The sequence below is a fragment of the Camelus ferus genome, chromosome X (genome assembly GCF_009834535.1).
Source record: "Camelus ferus isolate YT-003-E chromosome X, BCGSAC_Cfer_1.0, whole genome shotgun sequence".
NCBI lineage: Eukaryota > Metazoa > Chordata > Mammalia > Artiodactyla > Camelidae > Camelus > Camelus ferus.
The window spans coordinates 46,688,823-46,707,499 of record NC_045732.1 but is presented as its reverse complement, the minus strand read 5'-3'; the positions used below and the strand labels follow the sequence as shown (position 1 = coordinate 46,707,499).

Sequence of the window (18,677 nt, the reverse complement as noted above, 5' to 3'; positions counted from 1 at the left end):
GCTGAGGAGAAATTGTTGAGAATAGAATTAAAATTGAGCATAACAGAGACAATTAAGAAGAAGGAAAGAGAAGGCCTAGGTAAAAAGGGGAGAGAGGACCAGAACCAAGAACTCTAATCAAGCAAGTCATCCTATTTCTTTAACATACATAAAAACAGCAGAAGGGAGCCTCTGTGAAATCAGAAAAGCCACCCTGAATCATACTTCTTTCTAAAAGTTCAGGAAAGCTTAGTAGACATAAGAATGAGCAACAGATTGTAATGATGGCTGCATAACTCTGAATATATATTAAAAGCCACTGAATTATACACTTTAAATGGGTGAATTTTATGGTATGTGAAATAACATCTCAACAAAGCTGTAAAAAAATGAATGGAAAATTATCAAGGTCAGATCCCACACAAAATTATTATAAAGGAGAAAAAAAAGAATCAAAAGTATTCCATGTTGCTTATCTATTTTATGCATAGTACTTTGTATGTGTTAATCCCATACTCCTTCCTAATTTGTCCCTCTCTCCCTCCCTCTTCCCTTTGGTAGCCATAAATTTGTTTTCTGTGTCTGAGTCTATATCTTTTTTGTATATAGATTTATTTGTATTGCCTTTTAGATTCCACATCTAGGTGATATAATGGAATATAAACTGAATAACTTTGCTGTATGTACACCTGAAAGTAACACAATGTTGTAAATCAACTATACTTAAATTTTTTTAAAAAGGAAAACCAAGAAAAAGCATTCCAGAAAGACACACTCAAAAAACAACAAATCTAAAATATACTGTTTAAAAATGAGTTGGAAGACATTAAGAGAATTAAATAAGACAGAGAAGAACAATACAAAGCAGGATTAGAAAAACTCAGAAATATAGTGACAATTTGGGGGAAATAAGAAGAAAGAATCATTTCAGAAATGAAGGCTAAGGCAGAATACTCTTTGATATAAATTGTAGCAATATTTTTATGGATCTGTCTTCTCAGGCAAAGGAAACGAAAGCAAAAATAAATAAGACCTAATTAAACTTTAAAAAACTTCTGCACAGCAAAGGAAACCAATGACAAAGTGAAAAGACACCCTACAGAATGGGAGAAAATATTTGCAAATGATATACCCAATAAGGGGTTAATATCCAAAATATATAAACAGCTCATATAATTCAATATTCAAAAAACAACCCAATTAAAAATGGCCAGAAGGGTGAGGGGTATAGCTCAGTGGTAGAGCACATGCTTGGCATGCACGAGGCCTTGGGTTCAATCCCCAGTACCTCCATTAAGGGGGAAAAAAATGGCCAGAAGGCCTGAATAGACTTTTTTTTAAAGATGACATACAGATGCCCAATAGGCACATGAAAAGATGCTCAACATCACTAATTATCAGAGAAATACAAATCAAAACCATAATGAGATACCACCTGTAAGAATGGCCATCATCAGAAAGTCCACAAATAACAAATGTTATCAAGGAGAAATGGGGACTCTTGTACACTGTTGGTGGTAATGTAAATTGGTGCAGCCACTATGGAAAGCAGTGTGGAGGTTTCTCAAAAACTAAAATAGAACTACCATATGATCCAGCAATTCCACTCCTGGGTCTATATCCAGAAAAAACGAAAACACTAATTCAGAAAGATATATGCACCCCAATATGCATAGCAACATTATTTACAATGGCCAAGATATAGAAGCAACCTAAGTGCCCATCAATAGATGAATGGATAAAGAAGGTGTGGGGGGTACGTGTACACACACACACACACACAAGACTATTACTCGGCCGTAAAAAGAATGAAATTGCCATTTGCAACAATATGGATGGACCTAGAGGGTATTATGCTTAGAGAAATAAGTCAGAGAAAGACAAATACTTTATGTTATCACTTATATGTGGAATCTAAAAAAATGAATATAATAAAACACAAACAGACTCACAAATACAGAGAACAAACTAGTGGTTACCAATGGGGAGAGAGAAGAGGGAGGAGCAAGGTGTTAGGGGATTAACAGGTACAAACTACTATGTATAAGATAAATAAGCTACAAGGATATATTGTATAGCATGGAGAATATAGCCAATATTTTATAATAACTTTAAATGGAGTATAATCTATAAAACATTGAATCACTATGTTGTCTAACTGAAACTAATACAATATTGTAAATCAGCTATACTTCAATTTGAAAAAAAGAAATGAAGACTAAACCAGAAGAAAACAAGAATGTGTAAACACAACAGAAAATGTCTAAGGTAAAAGGGAAAATGTTTTAAATCAAAGAGAAACAAAGATAAACAGGATTCTAGAAAAAGTGACAAGTAATAAAGACAGTAAAGAAGACCTAACATATGGATAGTAAGATTATCTGAAGAAGAAGACCAAAGCCAAGAAGAATAATAAATGCTAAAAACTACTATTAAGGAAACTTTCCTGGAACTGAAAAAAAGATTTGATTTAAAAAAGCACACCATGTGGCTGAGAATTGTGATCCAGAGTGACCAACAGCAAAACACATCCTAATAAAATTACTAGACTTAAAGAAAAAATGCCTTGGATACTTCAGCAAAAACAATAAAGGAAGGAAAATTAGATCATCCTCAAACTTTTTGACACCAACATTTGATGCCAGAAGAAAATGGAGTGATGTATTTAAGATATTCAAAGGGAAAAAATGTGAGTCAAGGACATTATATCTGGTAAAACTGACTTTAAGGTACAAAGGGTACAGGTATTTATCAAGATGGAGAAACTCAGGACGTACTGTTTCCGTGATCCCTTCCTGAGAAATTTGCTAGAGATTGAGCTTCAGACAACCAAAGTGACAAGAGACACATTGACATAAGGACTGGTGGTGAGCATTAAATGTGTAGTTGCTTGTAGAACTAAGACCAAGTGAGATTTAAAAGGGAGAGAGTAGAATATTAATGCTTATATGCTCAGTGCTCTGATAATGTAGATAAAGCATTACTTTTTTTTTTAATGGAGAAATGGGGAAAGCATATGCAAAAAAATGAACTGTTCTCAGTAATTGGTAACAGTATTAATGTTGTCCCAAGACTGTGTAACGTGAGATAATATAAAAGAGTAATTATGAGATATTCAAATTTCATCATCCTCTGTCTTTGAGAGCTAAGACTTTTAGTGTGGAAGAATACAGATGTAATTCAAAAGAATTTAAGTTAGAAATAAAAGAGCCTTGCAGCCCTGAATGTGAGCTCATGAGAAATTTTATTTAAATGTAAACACACACACACACACACACACACACATCCCTTTTCTTTATCCACTGTAAAAGCTTAGAAACAATGACCAGCCAAGAAGCAGTGAGCACACCTAGTAACCTAGATTGTGTTCTTGAAATACTATTCCCATTGAAAGAAACCAGGATGTCTTAGAGAAATAGCTTAATTCCAAGTCTGTGGCAAGAAATAAACATGATGAGCTTGGGACATCTTGTCATGAAAGATAGGAAAGAAGCTTTCAAAGACTACTAAGGCCTTATCAAAAGGGCTCAGAAGCCAAATTGAAGACGTTTCCACTGGCCCGAGACAGGTTGCCTTCAAAAGGATTCAGTATCTTATAGTAACCTATGATGAAAAAGAATATGGAAAGGAATATATGTATGTATATGTACAACTGAAACATTATGCTAGACACCAGAAATTCATGCAACATTGTAACTGACTATACTTCAATTTAAAGAGAGAGAGAGTGTCCATCACCTATCTCCAACAATATGTAAAAAAAAAAAAAGATAATTGCCAGTAGCAGCAAGCGTATTTAGTGCCCAAATCTTGGTTTCAAATACCATTCTCCAGTAAAGGAACCAGGGTTCCTTAGAGAAATGGATAATTCTAGGGCTGGGGCAGGGAGTATACAAGATGAGCCTGAAATACCTTCTAGTCCTAGGAAATAAAGAAGCACTCAAAAAACAACAAACAAGAAAACTGAGGTATGTTACTGCGACACAGGGCCTGCTGAAAGAACTGTTATTGGCCAAAACTGGAAGAATTTGAGCAGGAAAATAACAGTATTGGATTATAACACAAGGAATAAAATAAGGATCCATGAGTCTGTAGTGATAGAAAGAAATGATTAAATAAGTAGATGGGGGCAAAGAGACATTTTTGCTCCCCTACAGAAAAATTCTACATAATTTGTATATATATGCCTGTCTCAAAGAGGCAGAGTGAAAGGTCCTTACCCCTCAAATGTAGACTATGTTTAGTTAATTGCTTCCAAAGACTGTAGTGTAGAAGGAGGCAGGAGGAGTAACTTTACAGTTGAGAACCTTACAAACACTACCTTGGGCTATCCCAGTTAATGTCAGCAGTGATAAGTCATGTTGATGGCTTGTAGCTTTGTGTTGATGTGATGTGATAAGGCAGGAACTTACATCTCTGTGGTATTCTCCAAAAGTCATAACCCCAGTCTAATTATGAGAAAAACATCAGGCAGCCCCAGATTGAGGAACATTCTGCAAAATACCTGATGAGGACCCCTCAAAACTGTCCAGGTAGTAACGCAAGATTACAGGGGAAATTGGGTACAGATGTATAAGAACTCTGTACTATCTTCTCAATTTTTCTGTAAATTAAAACTTCTAAAATTAAAAAAGATTAAGTATTTTTTAGAAATCACCGCAATTCGTTGAAACCCATCAAATATGTTTGAATCTGTGAGTTCATAATTAAAAACAAAGATTCAATTTCAGAGGATGATTAGGAACTAATTTATTACCCTGAGAAACAGTAGATAAAGTGAAAGAATAAAGGATTAATCTTGTCTTTTTTCCTGGGTAACTAAATTGTAGTAGATATTGGGAAATCTCTCTTTATGAAAGTATTCTACTTAATACAAAAGAAATGTTACAGTTGAGTATCACCTTTTTGAAAGCCCTGGGAAATTAATGAATCTAGGCACTGAGCTGCTAACATCAAACATATGAGACACAGATATTATATGCCACCTGATAGAGGAAGACAGCACCACCTATAAATTATGCCAAAGGGATCAACCCTGAGTCAGATCAAGCTCTGTATCCACTTCGCAGTCTGCAGAAATATAGAACGTGTTGGACCGCATCATAACCAGGCCGTCAGCAAAATCCACAGGTCAAATGCTCCAGCTTCTTCAATAGATGACTTGTAAGAAACAAAAAAGGGATGGAAGAAGAAACCTGTAGTTTAAAAAGAGATCAAAATAGTTTAAATGGTTAAGACTAACCACAAAAACATTATGCTAAGTGAAAGAAGTTAGACACAAAAGACCACATAACTTGATTCCTTTCATGGGAAATGTTCAGAGTAGGAAAATCTATAGAGATAGAAGGCAGATTAGTGATTCCCAGGGGGTGGGGGAAGGGAAGGAATGGAAATTAACTGTAAGTGGTTACAATAGCCAAGACATGGAAACAACCTAAATGTTCATTAACAGATGGCTGGATAAAGATGCAGTAAATATATACAATGGAATACTCAGCCATAAAAAACAATAAAATAATGCCATTTGCAGCAACATGGATGGATCTGGAGATGGTCATACTAAGTGAAGTAAGCCAGAAAGAAAAAGAAAAATACTATATGATAGCACTTATATGTACAATCTCAAAAAATGCACAAATGAAAACTTCTAAACAGAAACAGATTCACAGACATAGAAAACAAACATGATTATTAAAGGGGAAGGGAGGATGAATTAGGAGTTAGCAGATACAAACTACTATATATAAAATAAACAAGTTTCTACTGTATAGCATAGGGAACTGTATCTTGTAGTAACCTATAATGAAACCGAATATGAAAAGGAACATATGTATGTATATGTATGACTGAAACATTATGCTGTACACCAGAAATGGACACAACATTGTAAACTGAATATACTATAATTTTAAAAATGGTCATAATGATTATTTTAAAAAACTCTAAATGGGCACAAGGGATCTTTTGGGGTTGATAGAAATTTTTTTGATTGGATTGTGGTGATAGTTGCACAACTCTGTAGTAAAAATCATTAAGTGAAAAAATGAATGTACAAATGGACAACTCTGGTGTCTAGAGTTGCACATTTGAGTAATAAACTCCAGGAAATTATTACTATAAAAGGTGGTATAGTAGTGACCTTTGCAGAGGCGGGGTGTGATTTGGAAGATGCTCATGGAGAAGCTTTTGGGATGGGTACAAAAAATCTATCTCTTGACCCAAATGGAAGCTATAAAGGTATAGCCTCCTTATAAAAATTTAAGTTATATATATTTTTGTGTGATTTCCAGTATCTTATTTTATAATAAAAGGGTTAAAAAAAGAACACCAGACTCCTAAGCTGTTAGAAGAGATCAGATCCCCACATATTTCATTCTTTATCATAGTAATGAGAATATTTCTCATGGGCAAACTCAGGGTAGCCAGGAAATGCTCCTCTACCTCACAAAGGAAAAAAAAAATAGTGCAAAAGAGAGATCTAGCATTTGGCTTCATTTCTTTTGGGTGTACACCACATGACGAGTGCCATTCGGACCTCAGACCCTGTTCCAAACATGTCCAAAATGACACACAGTCTTTCCTGGTAGGTTCAACTGCTCCATAATTTCCAATTTTACACACACACACAAAATCATACAACTGGAATAAAGGAAATGGGGGGAGGAGGAGAGAGAAGTCACCTGTAGTCCCACCTCCCCAGCATATCACACTCATAAATATTTTTTACTTTAGTGTTTTTGATTTGCTGGGGTTCTGTTGGTCGGTTGGTGTTTTTGTTTTCTGTTGTGATGGGGTGGCCATTTTAGCAAGAATTCTTTCTTAAAATAGCATGCACTTTTGAGGGAAAACTCTTACATTTTTGCCTTGTGAAAACCACTCCGAGGATCCTTTCTTGCTATTATTTAACACGTCCTCTGTTAAGTAACTGAAGCACTTCCCCCCACCCCCGCCCCATTCCCCTGGCCCCGGGGGAGGTAGCAGGCTGTGCTCCTTGTCCTCATGTCATGTGCTTGTGTTCCGAGTGGAGCTGGGGCCCCTGACAGTCCCTCGTTTCCTCACCCCTGCTTTCTCATTTTTCCATGGGGCAGAGTTGAAGAAAGCAGCTCAACAACAGGAAGATCAGGAACAAGAGGAGGAAGAGGATGATGACGCACTCCACCGAGCTCGGGAGTGGGATGACTGGAAGGACACCCATCCTAGGGGCTACGGCAACCGACAGAACATGGGTTAGTCTCCCCGCAACAAGACAAGACTACAGGGGCGCTCATCTTCCCCGCCAATGAAAGCTGCGCCAACTTCCCCACCCCAGGCTCCTGCTTCAGCCCTGTACAATGAAGGCAGAGACGCTCCATCTTGCTTGCGTTCAATAAAGTGTCAAACAATTAAGTGTGTATCTGTACCCTAGATGACAAGCCAGCAATCTGGTTTTGGCATTATCCTCCTCATCATGGTATATTCCAATTTTCTGAAGTGGAAAGAAAAGATTACTGAGAAATGGCTCTGTATAATCAATGGCTGTATGAATTCTCCCTCAAAAATAATAATAAAAGTTCCTTCTATCACATGAGCCTATGCAGAAAAACAGGTATCAGCTCCTTTTTTTCTGGGGACGGGGGTAGTCTGTGGGTCCCTGGACTTACGGAGAGATCTTGGTCACCTCCCTTTGATGTCAGCAGTCAGTTTCCAGCATCAGAGCTGCCGGGACTAGCCGGAGCTTACTCTCTCACGTCCTACCCCAGCGCTGTGGACTCACCCAAAACTTGCTTTACAAGGGGCAAGCACAGAAGCCAGGACTTACCCTGCCACACAGTGCTGTTTGCAGGAATTACAGCTGTAAGTGAACGGAACGTAACAATACCACCTACCATCTTCCTTGCCTTGGCCAGGAGAAATGAGGAAACAGGTAAGGCACTGTGAGGCCCACTCTGGTGTGTACACCTGGGGCCAGGGCCTTCCCTTTCCTGGAACTGTCACAACCCTTAGGGTGAAGGGCAGCTCAGGCTATAGCCTAGCTTCTCGATGGGCTGCAGGAAACCAAAGCCCTCCTTGCCTATGCCGTGCCATAGCTGGCACAGTCCGAAGTGGTCTGTGTGCCGTGGCAGTCATTTTGCTAGTTAAGATGACTGCAGTCATGCCGACAGCTGGGTGTGGAGGAGGGGGACATCCCAGCTGACATGGAAAGGTACTTACTTTGTCCAGCCAAGAGAAGACATGTCCTCGGTTCTTGGATTGATAACCTAGAAAAGCAGCCCTGTGTTGAAACAAATGATCTGTACAGAAAACATAATTTTGTTCTATGTGGCTTTGGTACACTTAGATTTTCTTTGAAGAGGAAGATGACTCAGCCTTCCTATTCTAGCTTCTGCGGTCTAGCTGAGGAGACGGATTTGAAAAGGAGACTCAGTTCCCTCTCCTTTACATGGGTGGTAAGTAGAGGGCTGTCAGGCAATGCGTAGGAGGTTCTGTTTAGTGGGAGATGACAGAAAACGACCAATAATATATTTGTTTACTGCTTAATAAAGGACTCATCTCACCCTCACAACAGAAGCTCCTGAAATTTGTAGAGCCCAGATTAAATTCCCCAAGGATTTGGGAAGCAAACTCTTCTTTAGATTTCTTGCGGGGGTGGGTAATTAGGTTTATTTATTTTAATGGAGGTACTGGGGATTGAACCCAGGACCTCGTGCATGCTAAGCACACACTACCACTGAGCTATGCCCTCCCTCTAAACATTCATTTTTAGTTCCCTTCCATTATTGCCAGGCTGCCTCTAGCAGTGGCCTATTTCCTGCCCTTGAAACTCCACCCTGAGCTGATTCACAAAACAGGCCAGGTTGGGGTTATCCCTTTGGTCCAAGGCAGTTGAAAGATGGTCCTTGTGGAAGATCCAGCTTGATTAAGCCCTCTCAGATTCTGTTATCTAAGAGGCAAGCTAGACAAGGTGAGTTTGAATCCGGGCTTTAAAAGCTGAAAGCTTTGTGACCTTGGGCAATAAACCATCTCTGAACGCCTGTTTTCTCTGTTTCTAGGTGAGCTGTTTCTTGGGGTGGTTGTGAAAATTAATCATGGCAGCCATCATAATAGACTCAAGCAACTGAAGAATAAGGGTTTTCTGTTCGTCTGAACTCATTGACTACAGTCTGTCGACTAGGAAGGGAAAGGAAATGGACAGGTAGGTACTGGGCCTCTGTTCTGTGCCAGGCACTGGACCTGGCACGTTCACATACTATTAATACAATGACCCTGCGAAATAGGTAGCATTGTCCCCATTTTACAGATGAGGAAACAGGCCCAGAGGAGCTGAGTGATTTCCTCAAGTTCACACTAGTAAGAGGCTGTGCTTCTTTTCTGTCACTTTCCACGTGCTTCCCAATTGCTTGTGCTTTTAGTTAGGAGTCTGAAAGCGGCTTAAAAAGAGGGAGAAGCTTTAAAAATCCAAACCACCACTAGTACATTATTGGAGCTCTAGAAATTCCTTCTTAGCTGACTCACCAAAGAAAAGGTTATGCCAGCTCCCCCGCCACTTCCCCCTCAGCCAGGGGATAAGAAGACAGAGGCGGTGAGCAAACCCATCTTCCTGCATCTTCCTCCCCAGTTCAGTCGGGCGGGCCTGCCTGCCGCAGCAGCTGCTGGAGACAACAAAAAAAGAACCACCTTATGGACTCCCACCAGAGCCAGGCATTTCAGGGTCCTAGAGTGAGCTGGATTGAGTGGACTCCCGGAAGCGAGGACTCAGAGCATTCAACAGAGAATAGCACGGCCTCAGGGCTTGCCCTACGTTTATTTCACATACCCTGCTTAGTTCATTCTCACAACCTGTCGGGCAGGAGATATGACGGCTTCATTTTCCAGAGAAGGAAACTGGCTTGGGGAAATGCAGTGAGTGACTGACTTCAGTCACACAGCTGATGTTTGTTTGCATAGTCTATTGCACAACAGACTGTGTAAACATCAGTGTTGCCAAAATATTTGCCCTCCGTCACCCTCACATGGAGGCCAGTTAGTCATCGGGAAGAGGTGAATACTGGGCATTGTTTCTTTTAATGCCATTTGGGAGTGATTTGTCCTTTCCACTCTTGTTCTCAACACACCTTATAGACAGGGCAGAAAACTGAATGAGCTGATTTCAAATCCAAGAAGTTGGAGTTAAGAGTCCTAGTTAGAGTCTCAATCCTCAGGGCTCTGCCACTCCTTAGCTGGGGGGCCCAGGGTCACCAAGTTCACTGGGGTCACTTCTGTCATTTAAAACAACAAGAAAAGGGGAAAACTTGAAATTAACTCCACCACTCTGTGTCATCTGAACCCCAAAGTCCTCCTCTATCCACCGTGGGCCTCCAGTTTGCTCTTGGACACAACAGACACACTGCCACCTGCCACCCAGCTATGTTGGACACCCTACAATCAGATGGTATTGTGACCACTATCTCCTTGCAAAACAGCTCTCTCCAACACCTGCACATTGTTTCCTCACAGATTGCTTTTAACCCATTCATCCTAGGTACAGTTGAACCTGGCACAGTTCATGCCTGTTCCACTATGAGGAGATGTGGGGTTCTAATCCCAGCTCTGTCATTCTTAGCCTCTCCCAGATGCAGGCAACATCTGGCCTACTTACTTCACAGGCCAGAGTGAGGAGCAAATGAATTCAAATCTGGAAAAGAAAGCACTTTGAACAGTTACACAAAACAGGGCACAAGAGTGAGGAAACAGAGTTAGAGGCTGTTTGTAAGTTTGGGACCCGGAGGAAGGGATGAATTTATTTTTTTCAATTCAGTGTTTCACCACTGTATTTTACCCCTGCCCCCTCAATGTTTTCTTAATCTATCTTCAGTATATCACCCCCAGCGAAAAGGTTTGTGAAATGCTTTTCTTTGTGTGCTGGAAATGACCAGCACAGGAGAGAATGGTTACAAGTGATGGAAACTGAGAACTGGTTTTTACTCACCTGCCCACCAGGCCACCTTTGCCGAATATGTGAAAGGATGGGCAAAGTCCTAGATTTCACTTTCTTGTCCCAACTGGCAATAAATCCCTCAACTGGAGTATAACTCAGTGATGGCTGAGGCCAGCCTCTTCCCATGCGGTAGCCCAAAGAAAAATCATAGCTGCTGTGTATTGAGCACCCACTGTCTACTAGGTGCTTACATTATTTCTAATCCTCACAACAACAGCCCAAGGTAGATGTTATTAGTGCCTCCATTTGTAAATGAGGAAATGGTGGCTCAGAGAAGGGATTTCCCAAAGATCACGCAGCCCTAAGTGCTGAGCTGGGCCTGGATTCCAGCTGGGCCTGACTCCACAGGCCAAGCCATTCCAGGTTACCACACCAGGAAGCACAAAGCCCCAGGGACACTTGAAGGTGGTCGGGACACCCTGCAGGCATGCTGCTCTGGGAATCACCTCTCCCCTTTCTCTGTCTAAATTCTGAGCAACAATTCCATCAGCTTTGCCTCCCAGGCCCTTTAGGGACACATCTGAGACCTGCTCATTAGGGGAAAACCCCTACTCAGAACTCTCATCCTTGAGAGGGGCAGGAGGCTGGAGGGATAAAGTGGGAGTTCGAGATCTGCAGATATGAACTATCCATAAAACAGATAACCGACCAGGTCCTACTGTGTAGCACAAGGAACTATATTCAATACCTTGTAATGGCATATAATGAAAAAGAATATGAAAAGGAATATATATATATTTGAATCACTATGTTGTACACCAGAAAGTAACGCAACATTGTAACCAATTACACTGCAATTAAAAAAAAAAAAGAAATCTCCCCCTCCTGGGGCCCCTGCATCCCTCAACCTGCAGAACATTCCAGCTCCCAATGCCAGGCCCACCTGCTCTCCCCTTCCAGCCCCAGCTGATCTTGGTACAGGTAAATCTTTTAAACCCTCTACTCCAGCCTGTCACTTAGGGGTTCCTACATATTTTCTAAGCCAGTCAAAGCCCTACCCCCCAACCTTGATCTACCAGGCCCTCCTGGACAACTAAGACCCAGGCCCCGAATGCAGGAGGCTGGGCAGCCCAGGGCTGGGAGGGAGGATTTCTGCCTGAACTCTGAGGCCCTTCCACAACTTGGCAGCAGACACCTAACCCTAACCCTGTTGCCTTTGTCCCCGGCTCAGAGACACTGATTAGCAGAAAGACTTCTCGCCAGCTTGATGGAAACTGTCTTGTCCTTTCCTTGTCTACCTCCTGCCCGGGGTGCACTCCACCGCCACCTACAGCTTCCCTGACTGACCACACTAGCACTGACCTGTCTGCTGAGTTCCCAGGCCCATCTCCTATCATCTACTGCACGGCTCCTGTTGATGAGCAAACAGAACTCACATTCAGCAGCCTGGCAATGAACTCATCACATCCCCCCCGCCTCCGGCTCCATCAGAGTTTCTTAGGGCCCCATTGCCTACTCAGTGCTCCTCCTGAGAAGCCCAGCACTGTGTCTGGCTTTCTCGTCCTGACAAAGCAAGCATTCAGTATTTGTGGAATGAATTACTGAATGAATGAGTCCCACCATGAATTGCGCTTCTTCATCGGGGCAGATTCACAATAATACAGCCTCTTTCTTTTCATTTTCAAACAACTTTACATAAAAAGAAAACCCAGAATCCTTTCATCTTAAAGCAGCAATCATTTCTCTCTCAGCCCTTCTTTCATCCTATCACTGAAGAGACCACATTTTCACAAAGTGTATTCAATGGCGAAGTCTGCTTTATGCTCTGCTCTGAAGGTTCACCATATCACATACGACAGAGTCTGCCTTACAAAAATTTTCATGACTTTTAATGACTGCAGATTAGTCTATAAGATTGCTATATAATAGCTTACTTAGGCCCAGATTTGGAACATTTGGATTGTTTCCAGGTTTTCACTGTTACTTCCTTTATTCATTGAACAAAGCAAATTACCTTATTTGCCTGTGCACACAGGAGGGGGAGGGATGGGAGTTGTTAGAGGCCAGGAGTGGGAAGGAGAATTCCCTATAGTCCCTTTTGAATTCTGAATCATGTGATTATGCTGACTATTCAAAATATATATGCCAAAAGCTTGCTGTACACCAAGCATCACGCTACAAGTTGGGTGTAGAGGTGGGGTCTACACTCCCAAACTGACTCCCTAAAATACATGCTCTCCCTAAAATATATATATCAGGCCTTGGGAATCCAGAGGACGGACAAGGGTAGAGAATCTCAGAGACTGACATTTTCACTGAACCTTGAAGCATGGGTAGGAGTTAGTCGGACTGATAAGAGACCACTGTGGGCAAAGGCCTGGAATAGCAAAGGGTACTTCCTGGTTGGGAAGGGAGGCTGTATCTGGTGTGGCATGAAAGTTGCAAGAAATTCAAGGACACCAGAAAGCAGTGTAGAAAGGGCTCTGAATATCAGGCTCTGGGCTTTGAACTTGATCTCAGAGGCCATGGGAGCCTTTGGAGGGTTGGAAACAGGGCAGATGGTAAGAGCTGTGTTTGACAGTGACCCTCTAGTGGCAGCGTGGATCCCACATGAAAGGAGAGCAGAGAGAAGCAGCCTGCTGAAGTCCAGGAGACAGTGACAAAGGCCAGACTAAGGGATCAGCTGTCCCAGCGTGCCCCCAAACCATCCTGGTTTAGTGCCCCGGGCAACTCCTCAGTCCCTGGCAAATAGAGACGGTTGGTCATTCTAGCTTGAACCAAGGCAGTAGATGCTGCTGTTCCCTAGGCTGTCCTGAGAAGGGGTCCGGTGACTTCCAAGGGATTTCTTTTCGGGGGGGAATTAGATTTATTTATTTGTTTGTTTGTTTATTTAATGGAGGCCCTGGGAATTGAACCCAGGACCTCTTACATGCTAAGCATACACCCCACCCTCCCTCTGCCAAGGGATTTTGAAATATCCACCCTGTTCTGTCCTACCCTCCACCTCCTTGGTCCCCTCCTCCAGCTACTACCCCTGGGTTCATTTACTTTCACTAGGTTCTAGACCTGCTGACCTCCAGACATAAAGGGATTTATAAAGAAAGCACCCCCACTTCCCAATGTCCAGTCTTTGCTCCTCCTGCTCCCCTCCACAAATCTGAGGCTCCCATCAAATGAAATGAGTCCCCAGGCCAAAGCAAACCTGCAGACTTTTATGTCTACTGGTCCATCACAGGGAAGAACATGTTCCCTATTTCTCTGCCTGTTGAAGCCCATTGCAAATGCCACCTCCCCACAACTGAATTCCAGTCTGGAGCAGCTCCTGGTGTCAGACACTGCCCAAGGACTACTCAGACATCACCACTAGTCCTCACAGTAAATAGATAGATAGATAGATAGATAGATAGATAGATAGATAGATAGATAGATAGATAGACAGACAGACAGACAGACACACAGACAGACAGACAGACAGAGATAGACAGATAGATGTGCAAGGTCACACAGTTACAAGTCTCCCTCTCTGTCGCCTTTGTGCTTCTGTGATGGCCCCAATCCTTATATCAATGATGTAGGCACATCTTCCACCCCCTGCCCTCCCCATGACCCGCCACACACACGATTGTGAACCTAGAGCATTGCCAGGCTTATAGGAAAACCACGATAAAAATTTGTTGAAAGAAGAGACTACATCTATACCTTGTATCGTACCTCACCTAGTGCCTAGCATTAAATAGTTTCCCCTATGTCAAAGGTGCAGTACCTGACCAAATAAGGGGATGAACCAAGGGGACCGATCAGAAGAAGATGTGTCATGGCAAAACCTCAGCTATCCAAAGCTTTCTAGAAATGAGTCACTCTGAAGGCTGAGGCCGAACCTTAGAACCAGGAAGAAGAATCCTGGGGCTGCTTCTGTCTCAGGGCTACCCTTGGTTCCACCCCCGTCTTCTGAGTTCCCCAGTCCCCTTGATCTTCTTTTCCTCCCACTCTTCTTCCTTTGCTTTTCTGTTGTGCCTCCAAAGCTTCTCAGCTTCTGGTTGAGCAAACTAATTGCAATCTTTCCCCGGGGCTGCCCTTCCATACATGCCTTTTGCGCCCTGTTCCCCTCACTGCAGCATTCCCCCTTCCACAGAACCTTCCCTGCCCCTCTGAGGCAGCTGGGTTGCTTCTCTCATCTGCGTCTTTGTGCCCCACCATACCCCCTACAGGTGTCTGTGATCATGTCCACCTTAGTCGCTGGACTGTGAGTTTCTTCTTTTTTTTTTTTTAATTGAAGTATAGTCAGTTTACAATGTGTCAATTTCTGGTGTACAGCATGTTTCAGTCATACATATACAAATATACTCCTTTTCATATTCTTTTCATTATAGGTTACTACAAGATATTGAATATAGTTCCCTGTGCTATACAGTAAGTCCTTATTGTTTATGTATTTTATATATAGTAGTTAATATCTGCAAATCTCGAACTCCCAATTTATCCCTTCCCACCCCATTTCCCCCCTCATAAACATAAGTTTTTCTATGTCTGTGATTCTGTTTCTATTTTGTAAATAAGTTCATTTGTCTTTTTTTTTTTTCAGATTCCACATGACTGCTATCATATGGTACTTTTCTTTCTCTGTCTGGCTTACTTCACTTAGAATGACGATCTCCAGGTCCATCCATGCTGCTGCAAATGGCATTATTTTATTCTTTTTTATAGCTGAGTAGTATTCCATTGTATAACTATACCACAAATTCTTTATCCAGTCATCTGTCAATGGACAGTTAGGTTGATTCCATGTCTTGGCAATTGTATATAGTGCTGCTATGAACATTGGGGTGCATGTATCTTTTCTAATTAGAGTTCCAGATATATGCCCAAGAATGGGATTGCTGGATCATATGGTAAGTCTATTTTTAATTTTTTGAGGAATCTCTATACTATTTTCCATAATGGCTGCACCAAACTACATTCCTACCAACAGTGTAGGAGGGTTCCCTTTTCTCCACACCCTCTCAAGCATTTATTGTTTCTGGACTTTTGAATGATGGCCATTCTGACTCCTGTGAGGTGATACCTCATTGTAGTTTTGATTTGCATTTCTCTGATAATTAGCAATATAGAGCATTTTTTCATGTGCCTATTGGCCATTTGTATGTCTTCATTGGAGAATTGCTTGTTTAGGTCTTCTGCCCATTTTTGGATTGGGCTGTTTGTTTTGTTTTTGGTTTTTTTTTGTTATTAAGTTGTTTGAGCTGTTTATATATTCTGGAAATTAAGCCCTTATCACTCGCATCATTTGCAAATGTTTTTTTCTCATTCTGTAGGCTGTCTTTTTGTTTTGCTTATGGTTTCCTTTGCTCTGCAAAAGCTTGTAAGTTTAATTAGGTCCCATTTGTTTATTTTTGCTTTTATTTCTATTGCCTGGGTAGACTGCCCTAGGTTGCTAAGATTCATGTCAGAAAATGTTTTGCCTGTTTTCTTCTAGGAGGTTTATGGTGTCTTGTCTTATGTTTAAGTCTTGAAGCCGTTTGAGTTTATTTTTGTGTATGGTGTGAGGGAGTGTTCTAGCTTCACTGATTTACATGCAGCTGTCCAGTTTTCCCAATACCATTTGCTGAAGAGACTGTCTTTACTCCACTATATATTCTTGCCTCCTTTGTCAGGTATTAATTGACCATATGTCTGTGGGTTTATTTCTGGGTTCTCTATTCTGTTTCATTGATCCATATGTCTGTTTTAGTGCCAATACTATGCTGTTTTGATGACTGTAGCTCTATAGTATTGTCTGAAGTCTGGGAGGGTTATTCCTCCACCTTTATTCTTTTCCTTCAGTATTGCTTTGGCAATTCTGGGTCTTTTGTGATTCCATATACATTTGAGGGTTATTTTTTCCAGTTCTGTGAAAAACTGGACTGTGTGTTTCTTGATGGTTAGAATACCATTAGCCTTAAATGTGTGCAAATGAAATCAACGGACTTTTGGGGCTTCTTGGCCACCTCTCTTTTGATATTGCCTACTCGGGGCAGCTAAGCTTCTCCTTGTTGGTTGGTTGGATGGTAATGGGGAAATCATGAGTGCTGGCTGTTCAGGATTTGTCCACTGGCCTTCTCTTCTTCCTGCTTTTTCTACATTCACTGATGTTTTTGTTACACTTGTCCATATGGCACAGAAGAGCTCCAGCTCAGACAGTGTGCTCTTTGTTTGGCAGGAAAGGAGTGATCAGAGTCTTGGCCCAGCCCTGCCAGTCCATCTTGCTTAGGGAAGCAAGAGACCAGACCTCCTTATTTGTTCCCCAAGCATTTACTCGAATGCCTACCCTGTACTGGGCCCTGAGCCGGACATTAGGGAGACAGACATGGAAATTGATCTGTCCTTGCCCTGCCTCTAGCACCCTGAGTGAGTCCTTTCTGGGCCTCTTCCATTTACCCATCTGATAGTTGAAGGGTGGGGGTTAGAAACCTGATCGGTAAGCAGCCTGGGAGCTGTCGACATTGTGGAACTTGTCTACTTGGGATACTCCAGCCCTCCCCACATCTGGGCTTTCTTCTGGAAGAGCCCAGGCCTGCCTCTCACCTCTCTCCCTCCTTCCCTGCAAATTCTGAGCAGACGTGCTCCAATACCTCTCACGCTGTATGCGGCCAAGTGGCCTCAAGAAGCAGCTTGAGAAGCCCAGCTCGTCAGGGGGAAGGAGAAAAAGAGGACGAGGAGGAGGGCTGGGTGTCAGGCAGCCGTACAGGGTACACTGGGGAAGGACAGCACATCCCACAGTGAACCAAAAAGGTTCCCTAAGCTCAACGCTGAAGATTCCTATTAGTCAGTCTAATCAGGGAGGCACAAATGTGGGGGGAGAGCAGGGAGGAAGACAGAGTTCTGTTAATCTCCCCAGAAAAGACTAAGGAATACATATTTCCTTGCACTTGTAGGACACTTTTTGTATTTGATTTTCCTAAGCAACCCCTTTGATTACATTCAAAAGAGTTTTTTTGAGCACCTATATTCAAGGCCTTATGCTGAGAATACTGGCCTTTTCCATTAGGAGACATCACAAATTCAAGTGTATAGACAGTTTTGTGATTTTTTTTTTTGTTTCTGTAATGTCTGTCTCCTCTACTAGACTGTGAGTTCAGTGAAGGCAGGAATCATGTCCATCTTCTTCCTCACAGAATCTTTGGCACCTACAACAGTGCAGGGTAAACAGTAATCACTCAGTGGATAGTTACCCCCAAAAAAAAAAAAAAAAGAATCCAGAGGTCTGGGACCTGGGGACAATCTTTAATTTTGCAAAAGACTAGTGTGCAGAAGCAAGCCTCTTAGCCAGAAACATAGCAGATGTTCAATAGACATGAACTGAGCTAAATGAAGAATAATAACAGGAAACATTTACAATAGTACCCACTGTGGGCCAGGCCCTGTGCTGAGCACTTTACATTCACTCACTCGATCCTCAGAACAACCCTAGGAAGTAGGTACTATTATTACCTCCATTTGACAGATGGGGAAACCGAGGCACAGAGGTCAGCCACATGTAAGTGGCAGAGCTGAGATTTGAACCCCAGCTCTCTGGCCGTAAAGTCCACACCCATAACTGCTCGCTGCACTGTCTTCCAACAACAGATGGCCAAACCTATGTAGAGAGCTGGAGCAATTTCCCATGGGAGGAACAAGGTGAAGCTGGGACTGGAACCCAGGTCTGCTCTCTGTGTGATGCTTCTCCCACTGGCAGCTGGTACAGAGTCCCTGGGAACAGAGGCCCAAGGAGGGATTTGAGAAGTCTAGATCTCTGTGCAGAAAAAGGCCCTGGTCAACAAGGAGGCCC

At 42.1% G+C, this 18,677-nt stretch overlaps 2 protein-coding genes across 11 annotated transcripts in view; one reads left to right on the top strand and one right to left on the bottom strand.

The window, feature by feature from the left end:
- Nucleotides 1–7,561, top strand: part of IGBP1 (immunoglobulin binding protein 1) — a 34,913-nt gene extending 27,352 nt beyond the window's left edge. Inside the window, exon 6 of the mRNA XM_006193901.2 lies at nt 7,068–7,561. Within this exon, the coding sequence (XP_006193963.2) occupies nt 7,068–7,210 (143 nt within the window). The 3' untranslated portion in view covers nt 7,211–7,561. The remainder of the gene's footprint in view (nt 1–7,067) is intronic.
- Nucleotides 1–18,677, bottom strand: part of P2RY4 (pyrimidinergic receptor P2Y4) — a 152,954-nt gene that overhangs the window by 47,881 nt on the left and 86,396 nt on the right. For 7 of the 10 annotated variants that reach the window (XM_032475015.1, XM_032475014.1, XM_032475019.1 and 4 more), the window contains one exon: nt 4,965–5,174. The exons of 1 other annotated variant lie outside the window; for it this stretch is intronic. The gene's annotated coding sequence lies outside the window, so the exon portion shown is untranslated. Of the gene's footprint in view, nt 1–4,964; nt 5,175–16,921; nt 18,037–18,677 lie in introns of those variants that run through there. 2 more of the 10 variants (XM_032475016.1, XM_032475023.1) reach the window with 2 other exon arrangements.